This window comes from Labeo rohita, chromosome 19 (genome assembly GCF_022985175.1).
Source record: "Labeo rohita strain BAU-BD-2019 chromosome 19, IGBB_LRoh.1.0, whole genome shotgun sequence".
NCBI lineage: Eukaryota > Metazoa > Chordata > Actinopteri > Cypriniformes > Cyprinidae > Labeo > Labeo rohita.
In genome coordinates this window covers 29665738-29689642 of record NC_066887.1, presented here as the reverse complement: position 1 = coordinate 29689642, position 23905 = coordinate 29665738, and the positions used below count along the sequence as shown (strand labels likewise).

Genomic DNA, 23905 nt, shown 5'->3' with positions numbered 1-23905 from the left:
TCAGTAATCCTAACGTTTAGCTGATTAGGATTAAATATTGTTATTATTGCTAAATAAGCTTACGTTCCACGGAGCTGATTTCCCAGCAAAAGAATGCGCTGGCATTGCGCTTTTGGCGTGGCGTTACCTCATGAATATTAATTACGTCGTCATGACGTTTCTTGCAATCTTCCAATGCCAGGGCGCTTCTTCATGAATATTTATAAGTAAGCCTTCTCCATAGTAGCATTCGGAAGTTCTCCAACGAGAGCGATTATACTGCAGTCGGTGCGTTTTGTCCGCTCGGTTTGTTCTGCAAAAATGTCCTCAAGAAAATTCTTCGTCGGGGGAAACTGGAAAATGAACGGCGATAAAGAGAGCCTGGGCGAGCTCATAATGACCTTGAACACGGCCAGCCTCAACGATGAAACAGGTCCATTGCGTTCATTTGATGCTATGTGTTTACTAGAAAGAATATTAGGCAGAAAGTATTTCATTTTGTAATTTAACAGGTTAGTCCAATGTATTTTATTATTAGCTAATCGATAAAGTTGTTTAGAAGCATCAGAGACGCTTTTATACGTGACGTCACGTGACACTTTAAATGGATGGAGGCTCATGTGGACATACATGACTTGCATGTTTGAACTGTTTTTTACATACAAATTACTTAGAAACTTGAATATGAAACTAGTTTATATTGATATACAGTTGATTTTCTTATATTATTGCATGTCATCACAGTATTATATTTCATAAAAAACGCAGACATAGGCCATTTTTCATAGGCCTGCTGTAGAAAGCTTCATTATTAATTGATCATTTTTGGTCCTACAGACTCTATATTTGTCCTGTCCGTCACGTATATCATATTTATTATTTATTTGTCACACACTCTCGTCAAAAGTGTTTGGACAGTAAGATTTTTAAATGTTTTTTTTTTTTCTGTCTCTTCTGCTCACCAAGCCTGCATTTATTTAAAATAAAATTGTGAAATATTTTTACTATTTAAAATAACAGTTTTCTGTTTGAATATATTTAAAATGTAATTTATTCCTATGATCAAAGCTAAATTTTCAGCAGCATTACTCCAGTGCTCAATTTCCTTTAGAAATCATTCTAATATGTTGATTTGCTGTTCAATAAATATTTATTATTATTATTAACATTTAAAACAGTTGAGCATGTTTTTTTTTTTTTTCAGGATTCTTTGGTGAATAGAAAGATCAAAAGATCAGCATTTATATAAAATAACAAGCTTTTGTAACATTGTACTCTATACCATTCAAAAGCTTGGAGTCAGTGTAATTTTTTTATTTATTTTATTTTATTTTTTTACATTAAAATACTTATTAGCTAAAAATTTTTTAGCTTACAATTTGTGGTCCTACAGACTCTATATTTGTCTTGTCCCGTACATCCCATATTTGTCCTATATGCATAAAAATTCCCATATTTCCCATGTTTAAAATAATTGTCAGCCAAATGATTTGTTCCCATTCTGGGGAAAAATATTTAATAAATTCAGAGATAGTCAAAAAATTATTAATAATAATAATAATAAAGTGAAATAAAATAAATAATAATAATATATTTCACAAAAAAAAAAAGTTAATACAATGTTTTTCTTATATTATTTCTTGTCTTTACAGTCATGTGTTATTCATTTTTCAAAAACAAATTTTTCACAGGCTTGCTGTAGAAAGCTTCATTATTAATTGATCATTTTTGGTCTTACAGACCCTATGTTTGTCCTGTCCGTCCCGTATATCATATATTTGTCACACACCACCCATCAAAAGTTTTTGGACAGTAAGATTTTTTTTTTTTTTAAGAAGTCTCTTCTGCTCACCAAGCCTGCATTTATTTTATCCAAAGTATAGTAAAAACAATAAAATTGTGAAATATTTTTACTATTTAAAATAAGTTTTCTTTTTGAATATATTCCTGTGATCAAAGCTAAACTTTCAGCAGCATTACTCCAGTCTTCAATTTCCTACAGAAATCATTCTAATATGTTGATTTGCTGTTCAATAAATATTTATTATTATTATTAACATTTAAAACAGTTGAGCACATTTTTTTTTCAGGATTCTTTGCTGAATAGAAAGATCCGAAGATCAGCATTTATATGAAATAACAAGCTTTTGTAACATTGTACTCTATACCATTCAAAAGCTTGGAATCAGTATTAATTTTTTTAATTATATTATTTTATTTTTTTTACATTAAAATACTTATTAGCTAAAAATATTTTAGTTTACAATTTGTGGTCCTACAGACTCTATATTTGTCTTGTATGCATATTTGTTCTATATGCATAAAAATTCCCATATTTCCCATGCTTAAAATAATTGTCCGCCAAATGATTTGTTCCCATTCTGGGGAAAAATATTTAATAAATTCAGAGATAGTCGAAAAAAAAATAATGATAGTAATAATAATAATAATAATAATAATAATAAAGTGAAATAAAATAAATAATAATAATAATAAATATATTTCACAAAAAAAAGTTGATACAATGTTTTTCTTATATTATTTCTTGTCTTTACAGTTATGTGTTATTCACTTTTCAAAAACAAATTTTTCACAGGCTTGCTGTAGAAAGCATTATTAATTTACAATTTTTGGGCCTCTATATTTGTTCTTCCTCATAGTTGTCTCATATGCACAAAAATGCATAAAAATAATTGTTAAATAAATAAATAATTGTTAAATAAATGGTTTGCTATGGAAGCTCATTTTTCTTGCAGTTCTAAATTAATATTTGATTTCTGTTTTTTTGTAGACTCAGAATTGTGAGCTGTAAATGCACAGTTGTAAGAAAAAAAAGTCTGAATTGTGAGATATAAACTCGAGAAGAAAACATGCAAGATAAAAAGTTGCATGGCAGAAACTAAAAAACAGAACTGCAAGATGAAAACTCAGAATTCAGAGAAAAAAGTCAGAATTGCAAGATATAAACAGAATTTTAAACATGGAATTGTGAGAATTTTTCCAGAATTTGTTCCCATTCTACCTGGAGAAAAATATCTAACAAATGCAGGGGGGAAAAATAAAAATAAAGAAAGAAACATTTCACACAAAAACTATGACTTGAGGGTGAGTAAATGATGACGAATGTTTTGTTTTTGTGTGAACTTTTCATTTAAAAGTGGTCATGCTGTCTTTCATAATCATTTATCATCATAACAGTGGCTTTGTCTTCATTGCTTAGAGGTGGTGTGTGGCGCACCGTCCATCTATCTCGATTACGTGAGATCTAAACTGGACCAGAGGATCGGTGTGGCCGCCCAGAACTGCTATAAGGTACCCAAAGGAGCCTTCACCGGGGAGATCAGGTATATGTGCTCATTGGTATCTTTTATAGTTTTATGAACAACCATTAATCACTGTCAAAACCCTAAAAGCATATTTCACGTTCTCTCCTTTTCTTCTCCGCTTTAGCCCAGCGATGATTAAAGACTGCGGCATCGACTGGGTGATTCTGGGCCACTCGGAGAGGCGTCATGTGTTTGGCGAGAGCGACGAGGTATTTCAGTAGGAGCCTTTTATGTCTTTGCTTTTCTTTGTGATGAAATTCAGGCCTCGTATTGATGCATATTTGTGCTATTCTGCATTCAACTCTTGTTTGATTCTGATTGGCTGACGTGCTCTGCAGCTGATTGGCCAGAAGGTGGCTCATTGCCTAGAGAACGATTTGGGTGTGATCGCCTGCATTGGGGAGAAACTAGAGGAAAGAGAAGCTGGAACCACTGAGGACGTGGTGTTTGAACAGACCAAAGTCATTGCAGGTCATTTAAAAACAGAAATCTGATATCAAATATGTGATTTTAACATTTTTCATTGTCAGAAGATATGCTAAGCTGGCATTTTGACTTATTAATTTTGATGGTTTTTATGAAATTCTCATGTGCTGAACATGGGTTTTTAAATGTTCTGGGTCCCTGTTCATGCATATGAAACACTAAATGCCATGATGTATTTCTATATTTTATAGACAATGTGAAGGACTGGAGTCGTGTGGTTTTAGCATATGAACCAGTGTGGGCCATTGGTACTGGCAAAACTGCCACACCTGATCAGGTAAATCTATATTTACACGATTCATCAATCATTTTATGTTTCATCGGCAATACCAGGTTTGATTGCTCTCATTTCAGGTTTATTAAATGCATATAAAAAAAAACATGAGTAGTAATGTGTTTAATGATAAGTGTTGCTCTTAAAGGGATAGTTCACCAAAAATGAAAATTCTGTCATTAATTACTCACCCTTATGTGGTTCCAAACCCGTAAGACCTTTGTTCATCTTTGGAAAACAATTTAAGATATTTTGATGAAATCAGGAGTTTTCTGACCCTGCATAGACAGCAACGCAACTACCACGTTCAAGGCCCAAAAAGGAATCATTGAAATAGTCCATGTGACTTTATTGGCACTGATGATTCCATGAAGGTCCCATGGAACTTTTCCATTTCACAAAAGTTTCTTTTTGTAGTGAAAATAGAATCTTCAGATCATTAAAATGTTCTTTACACTAAGAATGTTTTTTTTTTTTTTTTTAAAAGAACTGTTCACTGAATGGTTCTTTGAGGAACCTAAAATGGATCTTTGCTTTGAAAACCCCCTTTTAAGAGTGCAATAGTGTACACACACCAGATTATTTCAAATGAGGTCTTCAGAGTCATTTGTGTGCTGCAGGCTCAGGAGGTGCATGAGAAGCTGCGAGGTTGGCTGAGGGCAAATGTGTCGGATGCAGTAGCCGACTCTTTGCGCATCATCTACGGAGGTGAGTCTGCATTGTTCAAAGCATCCTGTCTGTTCAATTCTGAGTGGCCTTAAAGAAATAGTTCACTCTAAGGCCATAAATAGGTCATTTGCTCAGCTCATATCACCCCAAATCCCTATGACCTTCCTTCATCTGTGGAACACATAAGAAGTTTGGGAGAATGTGTGTGCATGATGCAATTTACTGAAAGCAGAAAGATTACCTTCATATTTATGCATCAAGTTATGCATTATTATTATCCAAAGCAACTTCAGCGTATGCATTTAATCATTGCATGCATTACCTGGAAATCAAATCAGCTGCCTTCTCATTGCTAGCGCCATGCTGTACTGGTTATCCAACTGGAATTGCTATTGAAACTCTTGTTTTACACAATATTTACTTTATAAGTCATTCAGAAATATTTGAAAACCGAATATGAGCTCTGTTCTCTGACAAGACTGTCTGTAGGTTGCATATAAAAAGTCAAAAAAAAGTGTCTTTACATGTAGTCTGCACACACCAATTATTTTATTCTTGCAAAAGACACAAAACGCATCCCCAAAGTAATCTGGAGTGCTAACGTGATCCGAATATTCACTAAGCTTTTGGTGTTGCTCTCTTTGTAACTCAGTGGTTATATTCTTCTCTCCACATTTCACAGGCTCTGTTACTGGGGGAAACTGCAAAGAGCTTGCAGGCCAGCCTGACGTTGATGGCTTCCTGGTTGGAGGTGCTTCCCTTAAGCCAGAGTTTGTTGACATCATAAATGCCCGCTCATAGAGATGCCCAGCCATTTTGATGGTCTAAAACCGCTGCACTGCCCAATCAGTGTATACCAGCTTGTTGTTGTCATTCCAGCAGGTCTGAAAGTGTATTTGTGGTTGTATTGCTTTTGCTCAGCTGCTTGTTAAATGATTGGGTTGGGTTATTGGACTGAAATATTAACATCAACTCCCTTCCTAAGTAATAGAGAGCTTGGGCATGTTAGTTTGTTATTTGCTGCTGCACTCGAGTAAACTACTGTGTTGTCTATGCACTTCCAGAGCACACTACTTGAAATCGTAACATACTGGATTCTCCACACTGATTAACTTACAAGACCAGCGTTGAATGCTTAACTCAGTTTGTAGTGACTTAATGAGCACTTTATCTGTAGAAATGACTACCTCGGTAGAAAATTAAAAACATATTTGTCCTGTCTGCTTGTACTGTTTTCTTTTGGTCTGTTTTTTTTTTTTTTTTTTTTTTTTTTATTTAATCACTGACATAAATGCAGTGCAAACTGAAACTAAAAGCTACATGGTGTAAAATATATTTTTTGCATAATTTTGAAAAAATGTTACAATTAAGTTTTATATATAATTAAAATTCATCAAGGTTGCATTTATTTTATTAAAAATACAGTAAAATCAGTAATATTTCAAAATATTATTACAATAACTGTTTTCTATTTGAATATGGTTAAAATTGTAATTTATTCCTTTGAAGCAAATCTGAATTTTTAACATTACTCCGGTCTTCAGTGTCACATGATCCTTCAGAAATAATTCTAATATGCTGATTTGATGCTTAAGAAATATCAATGTTGAGAACCATTTTGCTGCTTAAAGGAGAAGTTCACTTCCAGAACAACGATTCACAAATAATTTACTCACCTCCTTGTCATCCAAGATGTTCATGTCTTTCTGTCTTCAGTCGTGAAGAAATTATGGTTTTTGAGGAAAGCATTTCAGGATTTTTCTCCATATAATGGACTTAAATGGTGCCCCGATTTTGAATGTCCAAAATGTAGTTTAAATGCAGCTTAAAAGGGCTCTAAACGATCCCAGCTGAGGAAGAAGGGTCTTCGATCAGTGAAACGATCAGTTATTTTTTTCGGAAAATAAAAATGTGTATACTTTTTAAGCCCAAAAGCTCCTGTAGCACAGGCTCTGGGATGCGCGTTCACGTACTATTGAATCACGTCGAAAGGTCACGCGGAAAGTAGGTGGAAACACAGACCCAGTGTTTACAAAGTGAACGCGTAAACACTAAGAAAGTGCAAGTAAGTCAAACGCTGTTTACAATCAAAAAGGTACAACGATGTTGGATGATTGTGAAGTTGTAGGAGAAAATAACATGGAGTTTTTCGACATACTCTGCCTTTTTGAGTCGAAGTACACAGACGATGAACTCGAAGACGTGATTCGTAGTAGTGATGGGAAGTTCGGATCATTTTACCGACTCGAGTCTCGTTCAGCAAAATGAACGAAGCTTTTTTCGAGTCATTTCGTTCATTTTAGCAAAATCAGCATCACGTGGCAGCACCATAAGATGAACGAACGACTCGAAACACCCTAAGACTCGAAACAGGTGAACTAATTCCAGTACGTTGCGCATGCGCGACTGAACGAATCACTCCCCGAGATGACTCGTTCTTCCCGAGTCACATTAAAGATTCGTTCAAAATGAACGAATCATTCAAGAACGACCCGTGAATGCGCATTCCAGAGCCTGTGCTACCCGAGCTTTTGTGCTTAAAAAGTATACAAATTTGTATTTTTTCGAAAACAATGACCGATCGTTTCACTAGATAAGACCCTTCTTCCTCGGCTGGGATCGTTTAGACCCCTTTGAAGCTGCATTTAAAGTACATTTTGAAAGTTCAAAATCGGGGCACCAATAAAGTCCATTATATGGAGAAAAATCCTGAAATGTTTTCCTCAAAAACCATAATTTCTTTACAGCTAAAGACAGAAAGACATGAACATCTTGGATGACAGGGGGTGAGTAAATTATTTGTAAACTGTTGTTCTGGAAGTGGAGTTCTCCTTTAATATTTTTGTTGAAGCTGATACATTTATTCATGCCTTATATGATACTTTTGATGCATTTAACGCATCCTTGCGGAATAAAAGCATTAATTTCTTTTAAAAACCTTTTAACTGAGCTGAATTCAGTAACTGAGGTTTCTAATGTAGGTGAAAAGAAATGCCATTTTAAAACCCCATTTAAGCACTAATTTTAATGTTTTATAATTGAGCTTCTAAATGGTGAAAACCCATTTAAACACTCTCTGCTTTTAACAACGAGAAGAAAACACACTTAGCGACTCAAGGTTGACGAAAGTAATGACAGCTTTATTATTCCATAACATTACTCTTTGACAGTCTTGTCAGTTATTTTTTAATTATTATTCTTATTTTTTTTTTCTCCATCTTGCTTTCTTTTCCTTCTTTCACCACAATAATTTCACAAAATGATGAAAAGATAAGTCATCAGGGAGGAAAAAGATTTCAGGTACGGGGGAACAAGCCAAGTCATAACCACAAGAAGGGAAAGGGTTAGAGGAGACGGATGAAACGACGAGAAAAGAACAAACACAGACTGCAAGTTCATGGAGGCAGAGAATAAGGAGTCGTGTGCGTTGAAGGTGAGACTTTGCTACACAAATGTAAGTGAGTGAGTGTGTTTGTCTCTATTCATGTAAGCGTGTCTGTCGGTCGAGTTCTGAATCAGATCTGTCATCGTGAATGTTATGTCTCTGCTTCTTTCACCTCTGGATTTAGATCTTTCATTTTGAAGGAGAAGTGAAGTGTCTTATTCCTATCGCCATTTCTTATATTTGGACAAAAATAGCCCCGCCCCCAATCACGCATCATTGGTTGAGTCAGAAATAATCAAGATCAAGATTCAACCTTCAAATGACTCACTTACAGATAAAGCGTTTATTAAATGCAAGGAAAACGTACACTTCCCCTTTAGGATAGAGATCTAGGGTAAAAGAAAAAGTGAAAGTACATTTAAGAGTCATTGCATGAGAAAATCAGGCAGATGTATTAGATGTTTTAGAATATAATTATTATTATTAGAGGTTATATATATATATATATATATATTAGGGCTGTCAGTTTAACACGTTAATTAGTTATGAAAAAAAACGCAATTAAAATATTTTAACGCAGTTAACGCGCTGGTCCCGCTCCCAGACCTGTATGTCATCTTATATTTCATATAGTTGACTGTTGACAAATATGATGCACAAATGCAGTTATGCTCTAAAATTCAAGATATTGGTGCAAAAACTGCCCCTGTATGTGTTTTGTCTCATATTTGTATATATCACGCAATATCACACGGCAGCAAGAGCAATTCGACATGAGTGCTAATTTTTTTCCCAATCTATCACAAGCTTAAATGTGATTTTATACAACAGTTCAGTAAATAAGAAGTTGATAGTGTTATATTTTAAACACAATATTATGTGTTTTTGCTCAGTTTTGCAGGGAATATATTACCTTTGAAGCCACAGCAGAATTGTTGTACGTCTACGAGCAACACAGCTGTGTTTAGAATAATTCCACGTTTTGAACGAATCATGTGAATCAATGACTCAAAGGCCTATTCATAAAGAGAGCCATTTACTTGATTCCTGAATGAATCAGCCGTTTGATAGAATCAAATGAATAAATGACTCATAAAGACATTTACCGCCACCTGCTGGCAGATTTAGTTTCTTATTTAGAGTATCATTTAATTAAAAAAAGAAAAAGAAAAACATTAAATGGATCGTTCACTAAAAAAAAACTTTCAATTGTGGAACATGAAAGAAAGTATTTTGAAGACTGTTGGTAAGAAAGCTCTTTTGGTTACCAATGACTTTCATCATATGAACAAAAATATTGATGTTTCTCAAATTAAATGTTGTGTTTCATAGTTTACGTTAGGCCGTTGCAGCCTAAATGTTTATGTAATATATTCTATGTTAAATCAAGTAAAATATTTGTTTCTAAAGCTACAATTTGTAATGTATACTTGATACTTTCTCATTTAAGAAAAAATTACTTTAAATAATCTTTTGTGGGTATTTTCACAGTCAAATTTATTTTGCGATTAATTCGATTAATTAATCGAAACATCATGTAACTAATTTGATTAAAAATTGTAATCGCCTGACAGCCCTAATATATATATATACATATAATTTATTAATTTATTTATTTTTGATGTAAGGAACCATCAGACAACAATATCATAACAATCACATATGAGGACATATTTTAGACCTCCCAAATCAATGACAAAGATATACAGAAACTTATGAACGTTCAATGTATCCCATGTTGTTTTAAACAATGAAGCATCTTTATGGAAATAAATATATTCTACATACATTATTTTGAATGTTTCATATATTAAATGAGTTTTTATTTTATTTTCTGATTTGACTGAATAACAGTTTGTGTTTTAAAAGGCTCTTTTTCCTCAGCATGCTTTTGGGTCAGAGATGGACACAAAAAACAGCATCTGAGAAAGAGAGTATTGTTTGATAAAAAGCATCTAATGCCCTGGGCAAACGACGTCATAAACCGTCTTTTGGAGTAAATGCTGGACCCTGAATTCTTTACTGTCAGTATCACTCATCTCAGCATGAAAATCCCACTCCTGCATAAATATTCAGGTACTATTTTATTTTTTTCCAAAATCTATATATTTTTGCCTAGTTCTCATGCAATGAACCGTAAAAATTACATTAGATTTCTTTAGTGTGGCAAGTCAGCCTAGATTGTGTTTATCTACATACATTTCACAACTAAACCAAAGCTTAATTTTAAAGATTACACCTGATTAAAATAAACCTCTACTTTTATTCCATCTGAGTTAAATCCTTCTTTTTAAAAGGTCCATTTTCTGTATCCTACGCATGCATGTCCACCCTGTGCACATGTTTTGCCCGTCAAGTAATTCAGTATCACTTGTGCATAATGTTGGCTCCAGGATCCACTGTGCATAATATTTGGTCTATCAAAGCCTGTCCGCAGTCCAGTTCGGTTTGAATATATACTTTAAGTGTCTAAGTCATCTTTTGTATATCAGTGCAAATAGTGCTGTTTTAATGCATTTTGAATGATTTTAGGGGATGTTGAGGGCAGTCAGTCGGTTCAGTGCAGTACATACTCTGTTTGTCAGTTGTTTTTTGTGTGATTTCGGTGTGGTGGTGTTGGTATCACAGAGCGCTAGGGTTTCTGAAATTGTGCCCGGCGAATCGAGCCTGATCGCCCAATTCTTCTTCAATCCTGTGAGGCAAAAAAAAAAGAGACAGATTGGCAGTGATGGACGTGGATTAATTATACGGGAACAGGAGGTGACAGAGAAACAGCTAGAAGGCTGTAATCAACAATGTTAATCAAAGTAATTATTGGCTTCTTATGTGGCCAATGCTATTTTTGAAACTGGGACTTTTTTGTCAGTTATTGTGCAAGTTGAGTCATATTCAATTAATGTCATTTGTGCTGATGTACAATCAAACATTTGTACGTTTTCTAAAGAAAATGTCCTTTATTCCTTCATTCCATGTCATTCATTCAACTGAAGTCTATGGGATTCATTTAGCCTGTTTTATCATCTAGTTTCTTAGAATCCTAAGAAAAACATAAGTATGAACAATATAAAAAGAGTATAATTAAATATATAGTAAAAGGTTTTCTTTAAGGAAAAGTAAAATAAGTTAACAGTTGTGGCTTTACCAGGGGTATTTAGTTATGTAAAACTAACAAAAGTTACTTTATATAATAAAATTATCATTAAATTAAATTAAATTAAATTAATTTTTTAAAAATCTTATTTCAGCAATTTCCAAGGTACCATTCCCCCTAGTTTTTTTCCTAGTTTAAAAAAGTTACTTTGTATAATAGAATTATCATTAAATTAAATTAAATTAAATTAAATTAAACAAAAGTAAATTAAATTAAATATTAAATATTTAAAAAAAACTTAAACTTATTTCAGTAATTTCCAAGGCACCATTTTTTCTAGTTTAAAAAAGTAATTTCATATAATAAAATTATCATTATTTAAATTCAATTAAATTAATATTTAAAAAACTTATTTCTGCAATTTCCAAGGCACTGCTTCTCCTAGTTTTCTCCTAATTAAAACAGTTATTTTATAAAATAAAATTATCATAAATTTAATTTAATTTAATTTTGTAATATTTTAAAAACTTAACTTATTTTTGCAATTTCCAAAACAACATTTCTCCTAGTTTTCTCCTAGTTAAAAAAGTTACTTTATAAAATAAAATTATTATAAATTAAATTAAATTATTAAATATTTTAAAAACCTAAACTTATTTCAGCAATTTCCAAGGCACCATTGCTGCTAGTTTAAAAAACAAATTAAATAAAACTGAATAAAATCCATATAGACATATTAAGAAAAAAAAAAACCTAACAAAACAAAATAACAAAATTACTAAAACTTTAAAAATATATATATATAATAAAAATGAAAAATATAGTTTTTTTTAATTAAAAAAAATAAAACTATTAATAAATCTTTTGAACACTTTTTAGTAACAGTCTCTTTTAAAAAGAGGCAAAAAGCATGTAACAGTTATTTGGACTTTTTTGGGGATTTAAATGTTTTTTACTGCGTTGCTCAAAAATAGTAAGATTAAATGTTTTCTTGCCTCATAAGTTGGTTGTATTTGGCGAGACGCTCAGATCTACATGGAGCTCCTGTCTTTATCTGAAAAAAAAGAAAGAGAAAGAGTTAAACTTTGTTAAGTTAATCAAACTTAAAGTGATAGTTCACCCAAAAATGTTCTGTCATTAATTATTCACCCTCTTGTCGTTGCAAACCCGTAAGACCTTCGTTCATCTTTAGAACACAAATTAAGATATTTTGGATGAAATCTGAGGGCTTTCTGACCTTGCATAAACAACTTCATGTCTACGCAGAACACCATGAATGAAGGTCTTACGGGTTTGGAACGACATGAGGGTGAGTAATTAATGACAGTATTTTCATTTTTGGGTGAACTGTCCCTTTAATGATTTGATTAAGATTTTGTAAGGCATACTATATATGTGTCAATGTATCCTCTCTGTACCTGTCCAGTGCAGAGTCCCACCACTAGATCAGCAATAAAAGTGTCTTCTGTCTCTCCTGAGCGATGGCTGACCATCACGCCCCATCCGTTGGCCTGAGCGAGCTTACATCTGAGGAACACACAGTTTAAAATGAGAAGATTAGGAGCTGGAAATGCTGGTACAAAACTATGGTTCACAGGACCATGACATGTGTACAGTTACTCACGCCTGGATGGCCTCTGTGACACTGCCGATCTGGTTGACCTTCAGGAGCAGACAGTTGCATGCGCGGTCTTCCGCAGCCTTCTCTATCCTCTTTGGGTTTGTCACGGTCAAGTCGTCGCCCACAATCTGGATACCCATGGAACCTGTCATGTTAGTCCAAGCGGCCCAGTCGTCCTGATCAAATGGGTCCTCAATGGACACCACTGGTGATTAAGATGAGAATAAAAAATTAATTAATACTTTTATTTAGCAAGGATGTATTCAACTGATCAAAAGTGACAGTAAAAACATTTATAATGTTACAAAATACATATTTTTCAAATAAATGCTTTTAAATTTTCTATTCATCAAAATATCCCTATAAGCAGCACAACTGTTTTCAACATTGATAATAATCAGAAATGTTTCTTGAACAGCAAATCAGCATATTAGAATGATTTCTAAAGGATCATGGGATACTGAAGACTGCAGTAATGATGCTGAAAATTCAGCTTTGCATCACAGGAATAAATTACATTTTAAAATATATTCAAATAGAAAACAGATATTTAAATTGAAATAATATTTCACAATATTTCTATTTTACTGTGTTTTTTTTAATCAGTCAAATGCAGCTTTGGTGACCATAAGAGAGAAAGTTATCCTGTTTACTAGTCTGACGTGATCCTGAAAGATTACTTAAATTAGAATAGTTAAAGTTCTATTCTAATGCTAACTTGTTTCATTTTTAAGTGTAATGGTGTGTGCACACCAAATTTAATTACTGCGCAAGTACATTATACACAAAGTCAATCCAAACACGCGAATTTGAGCCAGGCGACATGAATGATGCAAACTGGTGCAAATGTGCGATATCGCATGATGCGTCTTCATGCAAGCCAATCAGCAAATAACTTACTGGCACATCCTGTTTGACATGTCCACTTGTATCAGAAAATGGAGGAAAGCATTATGCAGTGATTTTATTCGCATAAGTGAGAAAAAACTTCAAGCGAGTAATCTAGAGTAGGGCTGCAAAACGATTAGTCGCGATTAACTGATTCAAAATAAAGGTTTATGCTTATATACTATATGTGTGTGTACTGTGTACATTTATGATGTATATATAAACACACACACACACACACACACACACACACACACACATATATATACATCCTTGCTCTGGTGTTGAAACAATGGCGGTCGGACTGTTACAGCTCACTCAGGGTGGGTCTAAGGTAAGCTTGCACTTATTTTCAAGAAAAAAAGACACAGAAGCAGCAGTTGTGAGTGGGGTGGCCAACCCTAGCCTTGCCCCAGGGTTAAATATTTTTGACGCAGTTAAACTGGAAAAATTACAAGCAAAGTAAATATAAAAAAAAATTATTACAGGTTTTAAACTGAATTTACAAGGTAGTTTCCTTTAAATAACCTTCAAAGTGTATATCAACATTTAGACTCCATTGTATCTAATTTTATTCCCAGTTTACCTGGATAATCGTTGACAAACGTCTGGTAGATCTCTAACAGCTCATCGCTGGTGATGTGTCTGTCTGGGTTTGGAGGGGACTTGAAGTCGAGGTCGTACTTCCCCTCACGGTAGAACTCAGAAGCGGCTACATCCATCCCAATCACGACTTTATCTGTGAACCCGGCCTTGTCTATGGCCGTCTTTATCAACTCAAGTGCTGTGGAGGCGTGATAGAAAAGCCAACAGAACTCAGTTATGGATAAATTCATTATGAGGAAATTGGATCACACGATCAGACAAGGCGATAAAGCTTTTGTAGCGTGCTAGAAACACACCTTCACTGTTCTCCAGGATGTTTGGAGCGAATCCTCCCTCGTCACCGACATTGGTGGCGTCTTGGCCGTACTTCTCCTTGATGACACCCTTCAGCGTCTGGTAGAGTTCGGCTCCGACGCGCAGGGCGTCACGGAACGACTCGGCCCCCACAGGAAGCACCATGAATTCCTGCATGGCGAGCTTGTTTCCAGCATGGGAGCCTCCGTTGATTACATTAAAGGCCTGATGAATGGATAGGGAAGATGTGCTTAGTCAGTCTATTTCCCTAGATAATTCAAAAGAAAATACCTTCAGATGTGAATTATGATGTTGCGAACTAAAGTCATGCACTTGAGTAATGAGTTTCCTTACAGGAACTGGCAGCACTAGTTCTGTGTTTCCTGCCAGATCAGCAATATGACGATACAGAGGGACGCCTTTTTCTGCCGCACCGGCCTTGCAGATGGCCAGAGACACTCCCAGGATGGCGTTTGCACCAAACTGAGCTGTAGACATGATGAACAGATTTAAAATGAAGATTGTACTTAATTATCTCATTTTTATGTGATTTATATGCGAGTTTCATTGTATGAAAAATATTTTTTTCCATAAACTGTGTAAATTTTGTTTAGAGTATTGGAACAAGTACCAAAATGATTAATGATTTCTTAAAAAAAAAAAAACATAATAATAAAAAATCTTTAAAAATACTAGTATTTTAAACTAATCTACCATTCAAAGTAATATTGACAGTGAAAAAAATATGTTACAAAAGATTTCTATTTCAAATAAAAACTCTTTAACTTTCTATTCATACAAGAATCCTGAAAAAATGTATCACGATTTTCACACAAATATCAAAAAATAACAAATTTTGAGTAAAATCAGCATATCAGAATGATTTCTGAAGGATCATGTGACACTGAATAAATTCCATTTTAAAATATATTCAAATAGAAAACCGTTATTATTATTTATTTATTATTTTTTATTATTATTATGAAATGTAGCCTTTGAGGAGCAAAATAGAGTTCTTGCAAAATATTTTTTTAAAATCTTGCCAACCCCAAACTTTTGAACAGTAATGTATTCTGATTATTTTGAATAGAAAAACAAAACCCTTTATGAATCTTATTTTCTATTAAATCCTATCCTATCCCAAAAACACCATATTATTTTATCATTTATTCGCACTCATAGTGCGCACATTTAATTGATTAAAAATGCTCAATGATTTCTTTAAAAAATAGTATTTTTACTAAACTACCATTCATAAGTGCTTTTTTTAAAAATAAATTAATACTTGTATTAAACAAGGATGCATTAAATTGATTAAAATTTACAGTAAAAAATGTATAATGTTACAAAAGATTTCTATTTCAGATAAAAAGTTCTTTTAAACATTCGATTCATACAAGAATCCTGAAAAAAAGTATCATGATTTCCACAAAAATATCAAGCTTTTCTGAAAATTGATAAGAATAACAAATGTTGAGCAACAAATCAGCATATTAGAATGATTTCTGAAGAATCATGTGACACTAAATAAATAAAATTTTAAAATATATTCAAATAGAAAACAGTTGTTTTAAATTTTTAAATGTATGTTATTTTTAATCACATAAATGCAGCCTTAAAGAGCATGAGACTTCTTTCAAAAACATTTTTAAAAATCTTACTGACTCCAAATGTTTGAACAGTAATGTATTTTAATTAACTATTTTGAACAGAAACACAAATCCCTTATGAATCTTCTATTCTATTCTATTCTATTCTGCTCTATTTACTAGAAATTATGATATTATGAATTAAATCTCCCCAAACACAATATTCTTTCATCATTTACTCACACTCATGGCTTTTAAACTTGGCAGGTTGCAACTGCTTACAAGCGTTTGGCATCACTAAAATCAAATCTGGCACAACACACTATACAGAGTATGTTTTGTTATAAGCTACATTGTTAGGTATGATTTCCAATAAATAAGTTACAATTTGGTCTGTTTTTATGGTTCATATGGCATCAGAAGACTTGGAATATAGCAAATGAGTTGCATGGACAACTTCATCTTTTATGCTGCTTTTTCTGTCCTTCTAGGTCATTGTATACTTGTTTCGTCTAGAAAAGAGCTAAATGCGGCAGAACATCTCCTTTTGTGTTCCACAAAAGAACATCACACAGGTTGGGAAAAACATGACGGTGATTACACAATCACAGAAAATCTATTTTGGTCAAACAATGCTTTTAAAATATAATTTTATCACTCACATTTGTTCTCTGTGCCGTCCATTTCGATCATCATGTTGTCCAGTTTTTCCTGCTCCACCACACTGATCTCCTAAAGTTCACGTCAGGAAGATAAAACTCTCCAGGTTAATAAAATACAGTGCTTGATTGGTGCTTGATTAAAATGTTGTCTAATCATTAGCCCTGCTGCTGTGAAATTAACCTTGTTAATGTCAAATCATCATCATCATCAAATAAAAAATGTGCAATATTTGAGTTTTTAGCTTTTGCACTGCAGACATGGGAGTATTTGTAACTTAAAAAAGACATGAAAACCAAAGAATGGAATGTGTAGATCATAATGAAAATCAAGACCTGGATAATAGGAGATTTTGTGTCTCTGCCTTTGGTAGATTGGTAGCAGTGGGACCTGTTTTAAAATCTCCTGTTATAAGTAAGCGAGTATTAAAAAAAAATGAAAAGAAAAATGATTAAGGAAAGTGCAGGGGTGGGATCTGATTCTGATCCCATCTGATCGGAATCTGATCTGTAAAACAAACAAACAAACAAACAAATAACAAATAATTAAATTAACAATTGCTTAGAATTTAATTGGGAAAATGCAGATTCAAAACTATTGGGAAAGTGGCGACAAACATCAGGAGAAAACTGCATGGAATGAAAAAAAAACCCATAGGAGCCTGTAAAATAATGTAAATCATAATGAAAATGCAATAAATAACAAACGTTGTTGTAGCCAGCTATGCCTCCATTAAATCGAAGTATAAGTTTTTTCTTTAAATTCCATAACATTTAATACTTAAATATCTCATCTTAATTTAGAAATAAGCAAATATGGACAGATTGCTTGTCCTGGTTGAAAACTGATTGATTGGTTATATGTTGAAGGTTCATTAAACAAAACCATTCTCTTTTCACTTACAGATGCGATGAGGGCTGGTCCAAGAGTGTCATTAATGTGACCAACAGCCTTTAGTACACCTTAAAACACAGGAAAAGCAGAGAATACTGGTCATGGCAGGTAAAATTGAAGACAAAATAACACAAAACGATTGCAGAAGGCTTCAAAAAGATGATCTATTTAGTTTCAGTTGATTTATTGTTTTATATGTAAGTAGCACGGATATATTTGTAGCAACAGTCAAAAATACATTGTATGGGTGAAAATTAGCAATTTTTCCTTTATGCCAAAAATCATTAGGATATTACGTAAAGACCATGCTTTATGAAGATATTTTGTAAATTTCCTACCGTATATGTATATCAAAACTTAAATAACCATTGCTAAGAGCTTCATTTGAACTTTGAAGGTGATTTTCTCAATATTTAGATTTTTTTGCACTCTCAGATAGCTGTATCCCAGCCAAATATTGTCCTATCCTAACAAACCATACATCAATGGAAAGCTTAATTATTAAAAAATGGACCCTTATGACTGGTTTTGTGATCCAGGGTCACATATAATGATGATTAATAGTGCACATTACTCACCTTTGCCCTTGTAACGGCTCTTGTCTCCATCTCTGAGTTCCAGAGCCTCGTAGATGCCTGTTGACGCTCCACTAGGCACCGCAGCCCTGAACAGACCTGGAAAAAACACTCATACTTCAAATATGTCATTTATTTACATCAGTGATTAATACATAATGCATCCATATCTTTCTGATAGATCAAATTAATTTTCAAACATTTACATTTCTCTCTTAAGAGTAACTTTCAGTTGGATATAATAACATATTTTGATACGATTTATTTTTATTGATTGTATTTTGCATTTATGCATTTTAAATAAAATATGTAATATGTTTAAATAAATATGTTTTGAAGATATCTGAAAATTTTCATTTAATTTACATTGTACATAACACATATCCCTTCGCTTTTAAAAATCCAGGATGTCATTCCTCTCAGCCCTGTTGTAGAGAGACTCTATCTATTGATTCACCTTTATCAGTTCTCAGGTCCACTTCCACTGTAGGGTTTCCCCGAGAGTCCAGGATTTCCCTGGCAACGATGCTCACAATGGACATCCTTAAAACACAGAGAGAAAACAAGAGAGAGGAAATGAGCTAAACCTCTGATGACTCTAATTTGACACAATGTTTAGAAACTGTGTCCGTTGCATCCTTTAATTGACCTTGAATTAGTAAGACAAACATCTAAAAAGTGAGCAAGTTCTCCAGCATGTCAGCCGAAATACTGGTTTGCTTTACCTGCACCTGCAATAAATCTGTTTTTACTGCTCAAATGCAAAATGCATAAAATTTAAGTGGAGAACTAGGGCTTTTAATGGACAAAATGTAGTTTGTGATCCAGACAACTACTCATGAAATCAGTATTTTGAGAACATGCTGAGTGCACTTTGTTCAGCAAAGGTGTTTTAAAGCTTTTGTGAATTTTTGTGCTCAGAATCAGTTTTGAGTTTAGAGTTCAGTGCATAAAATAAAGTATTATAAAGTACCTACATTTCTGTTGTCGATATGCAGTGGGTTTGTCTTTCTGTGTACAAAATGCATTATTGTAAGTGCATTTTGTCATAACATACTGCGTTTTGTGTTATTTAGTCAACACAGTTAGTCAGGTTACAACTGGCACTGCAAAGAGGAGATAAAAATGTGTGCAAATGAACATGATCACTGCCTGAGAGGTTCAGATCTTGATGTTTTACTGAAGGAATGCCAGTGTCTAAACGAAAATATCGATTACTAAGCATCGCATTGCCATTTGCAACCCATTTTACTTCTATAATGTGTTCGATTTTGAGGTAAAACAAAAGTAGAGCGTAATGGATTGGATCATAAACAGTGTAGATTCTGTACAAGAATGTGATTTTGCTAAAACAATACCTCATTTAAGCTGCAAGCAGCATTAAAAGGGCCCTCACACCTGGGCTCATCACCACCCGGGGGCTTTAGCAAAACAGCGAACGTGCAAAATATGTATTTAAAGTGGTAAATATATGAGGAATATGCCAAAGTCATTTATATGTCCCAAACTTCTTGCTACAAGCTTGTGGCGCTATGACTATAACAGAATATTGGCTTTTAGATGTGTTCAGTCCAGGACTCTTATCGAACATGTGAAGTTTGGCTGAGTTATAACAGCTTCCTTTTACATGGTAAAATATTGGACTTTGTCAGGCTGCCACGGACACGGCCTTTAACGACAACTCAAGATCTTCGCAATTTAACATGACAAAGGCCTTTAGAGTAGACTGACCAAATGTTGATGTCGTTAAATCTTTATGAGGAGTTCGTTAGAGCATAAAACATGCCACTTCCTGTTGCCAGCAGGTGGCGCTATGACTATAATTGAATATGGGCATGGGCATGTGTTCAGGACAGGACTCAAACATCATGTGAATTTTAGTGCAGTTCAGACATTGTATGCCTGAATTATAACAGCATTCTCTTACATGGCGAAACATCAAAAGTTTGTTCGGCCGCCACGGACACGCCCTTCAACGAAAACACAAGATCTTAGCGATTTAACGTCACAGAGGGCTTTAGATTAGACTGACCAAATTTGGTGTTGATCTGTTTAAATCTCAAGGAGGAGTTTGTTTAAATAAAACACCTGAAAATGCCAAAAACGGCACAAAACTTGCCAGGAAATAACAGAGCTCCTGTTGGGTTTCGGACTTTGTACCAGGGGACTTTCTTGTAGTTGTTGGTGTGTTACATGTGTCTACCAAATATATTTATGTAAAACATAGATTGAGGGGCACTTCGTTGAAATTTTAATAGGTGGCGCTATCGAGCCATTTTGCCTCACCCACTTCTGAAACCCATGTCAGATGTAAATATTCACCACTTTTGGTAGGTGTGCGAAGTTTCATGAGTTTTCGAGAATGTTTAGGCCCTCGAAAATGTGATTTATTTTTGAAAAGTAAGGCAAGGCAAGGCAAGTTTATTTATATAGCACATTTCATACACAAAGGTAATTCAAAGTGCTTTACATAAAAGGAAGTAGAATAATCATAAAAAACAATATTATATTAAAACAATAGTAAAAACAATAATCACAAAAAAGGACGTAGAACAATCATAAAAAACAATGATCACAACAATAAAACAAAGAATGTAAAACGTAAAAACTAGAAGTAGATGAAACTGAGCAATTCCAATACGGCCCTTGCATCATCAGTCCTTGGGCCCTAAATAGCTGTTTGGAGCAGTTATTCAATTTTAATTAAAGATTAATATTTAGAGTAAGTACACTGGTGAATCATTCAGAATAAGACCAGGAACATGCATTTAGTAGCCTCAAAAGCATCCATTTTGACTTAACCCTCAATGTCTATGCAAACACACATCATGAGTGCCAATCAATCTGATGGCTTTGAAAATAGAACCGTTTTCTAGAACATTCAGTTCCAAAGAGAAATACATTTCAAGCCATCAACAGCCAGATGCCACGCTGGCAGCCAATGGAAACCCAGAACATGCTAATTGCATTCTAAATATGCCACGACCGACATGGGCGCACATGTCACCTTGCTAATGGAATGCGCGTCCCGTAGCACCGACCACCAGCGTTTAAACCGGGGGAGGAGGAGGAAGAGAAGGAGGGGCTTTATTTGTAACGACAACACTGGCTTGTATGCCCGCAGGTGCCACGGTCCGAGCAGCTCATGATCGTGCATCTAAATCCGGACGCTGCTAATTTACGCCGTGCCAGTGTGGTACTGCAGCAACCGTGCTGTCAGCAGATATACAGAGGGGAGGGGGCGATCTGCGGAGGGGTGGGGTGGATAGCGCAGAAAGTGGCGTGATGGGGCAAGAAAAAGATAAATAATTTAACATCCCTTTGGCGAAAAGAAGAGCTTTCTGGAGCATCGCGGCGAAGCGAGTGGTCGTAATGAGAACTAGTGTACAAAATGAGATTCAATTCAGTAAAGCGAGAACAGATTGGACACACTGTGATAACGCACGTATATAGAAACAGTAAAGCAGTCACACAGTGCGTTATCCATCTGCCTGACCCTTTACCAGCGGGCACCAGAAAACACTGCCACCCAAATTCACATCCAGCACACATCCCAACATAAGGAGTGACTCCGCATGCACTGGTCTGTCTTAATACAATAATAAATAATTACTCATAAATGAATGCAACATTCACAAAATCATGCCTAAACAGAAAAACATATGTTAACCTATAACCCAAGCCACCTTAATGACCCCCCAACGCATGCATTCATCATGCAAAGGTGCAAAAGGAAGAATAACGGCTTTGGTGCGATGATTACCTGCCGTCAGTGCGCGTAGCCTTGCGTTCGGCAAGCCTGGAAGTGTCGAACTGCGGAAGAGAGTGTCGAACTGCAAAACAGAGCGAGGGTGGGTGGAAACCAGAATGAGAGCGAGATGAGAGGAGAAACAGAAGGGGGAGGGGATGAAAAGATGAGTCAGAGGAAGATGCTGAGAATTAGAGAGGAGAGGAGGAGAGAAAGAGGAGGATGAGTAGGTCAAGGCGACTGATTAATAAGCGGGAACGAGGGACCCGGGAAGAGGAGGGGAGACAACAAACACAGGGTGCTGCAGTGTTCCTCTGTGACGGCTGGTAAAAATAGATGGAGGATTTGGGTGGAAAGAAGCAAGACTAAAATCTTCCAGTGTTACTAGGGAATGCAAAGCTTATGATAAAATAAAATAGTCAACAAACAAACCAGTTACAACAAACGCACACACACAAATAGAGTGTAAGTGTGAAATAGTGTTTGAGGAATAAAAAAACAAAAACAAAATTAAGACAAGGTATGATGTAAAATTAATTATAAACATTTAAAATGTTCTCAAATTTATGTTAATTTATAATTATGCTAATAATATACACTACCAGTCAAAAGTTTTTGAATAGTAAGATTTTTAATGTTTTTGAAGATTTATCCGAAATAAAACACTTTTGTAACATTATACACTATGTCATTATTATTATTATTATTATTGGGATATTTTTATAGAAATTAATACTTTTATTTAGCAAGGATGCTTTAAATTGATCAAAATTCATGATAAAGACGTGTTACAGAACATTTCTATTTTAGATAAATGCTGTTCTTCTGAACCTTTTATTCATACATAAAACCTGAAAAAATTCAACTCAGCTGTTTTCAACATAATAATAATACTACTACTAATAATAAATGTTTTTTGAGCAGCAGATCAGAACATTAGAATGATTTCTGAAGGATCACGTGACTGGAGTAATGATGCTAAAAATTCAGCTTTGAAATCACAGGAATAAATTACATTTTAAAATACATTCAAATAGAAAGCAGCTATTTTACAGTAAAAATATTTGAACATTTACTGCTTTTGCTGTAGTTTGAGTCAAATAAATGCAGGCTTGGTGAGCAGAAGAGACTTAAAAAAACATTAAAAATCTTACTGTTCAAAAACTTTTAAATTGTATAATAATCTCATAAAGCCAACCTGACATCAGAATTATTTTATTTTTACTTATTACAAAAGTACAATTATTTTTATATAACATTATTCACTTTCTTAATATATGCTTCTTAATTTATTGTGTATGTTTCACTGCTTTTTGGTTCTTCTATATTTGTTAAACGATAGCCAAAAAACTATTAAGTATGGTTTTATTTAAATTTCATTAGCACTTTGTTAACATTAGTTAATGTATTAACTAACATGAAAAAACAATGAACAATACATTTATTACACTATTTATTCATCTTTGTTGATGTTAGTTAAAAATACCGTCATTCATTGTTTGTTCATGTTAGTTCACAGTGCATTAACTAATGTTAACAAACACAACTTGTGATTTTAATAATGCATTAGTAAATGCTGAAATTACCATTAACTATGCTGTAGAAGTATTGTTCATTCTTAGTTCATGTTAACTAATAATTAATGTTAACTAATGAACCTTATTGTAAAATGTTACCAAAATCTCTTTTACTTCATTCTGGTATCTAAACACCCACAGTTTGGTTTTTTTTTTTGTTTTGTTTTTTTTTTTTTTTTTTACAATCCAGTACATTACCAACGGATAAAATTGAGCTCTGTCCTACATTTTCCCCCTTGTTTG

General features: G+C 34.1%; 2 protein-coding genes across 3 annotated transcripts; one reads left to right on the top strand and one right to left on the bottom strand.

Moving 5' to 3' along the window:
* Nucleotides 1-248: 248 nt before the first annotated feature.
* On the top strand, nt 249-5955 carry tpi1a (triosephosphate isomerase 1a). The gene is made up of 7 exons (XM_051137712.1): nt 249-412; nt 3200-3323; nt 3430-3514; nt 3644-3776; nt 3983-4068; nt 4686-4773; nt 5417-5955. Exons 1-7 carry the CDS (start codon nt 301-303, stop codon nt 5533-5535), a joined length of 747 nt encoding a protein of 248 aa, XP_050993669.1. The 5' UTR covers nt 249-300; the 3' UTR covers nt 5536-5955.
* A 1898-nt stretch (nt 5956-7853) lies between these two features.
* Nucleotides 7854-22231, bottom strand: eno2 (enolase 2). 2 transcript variants are annotated; one of them, XM_051136877.1, is made up of 12 exons: nt 22101-22231; nt 18795-18880; nt 18341-18436; nt 17772-17830; nt 16871-16940; nt 14974-15107; nt 14622-14844; nt 14306-14503; nt 12835-13036; nt 12629-12737; nt 12206-12264; nt 7854-10811 (listed from the first exon to the last, which is right to left on the bottom strand). In XM_051136877.1, exons 2-12 carry the CDS (start codon nt 18877-18879, stop codon nt 10742-10744), a joined length of 1305 nt encoding a protein of 434 aa, XP_050992834.1. In that variant the 5' UTR covers nt 18880; nt 22101-22231; the 3' UTR covers nt 7854-10741. The 2 variants fall into 2 exon arrangements, with proteins under 2 accessions (XP_050992834.1, XP_050992835.1); XM_051136878.1 differs by lacking the exons at nt 17772-17830; nt 18341-18436; nt 18795-18880; nt 22101-22231 and adding an exon at nt 17204-17690.
* Between the last annotated feature and the right edge of the window lie 1674 nt (nt 22232-23905).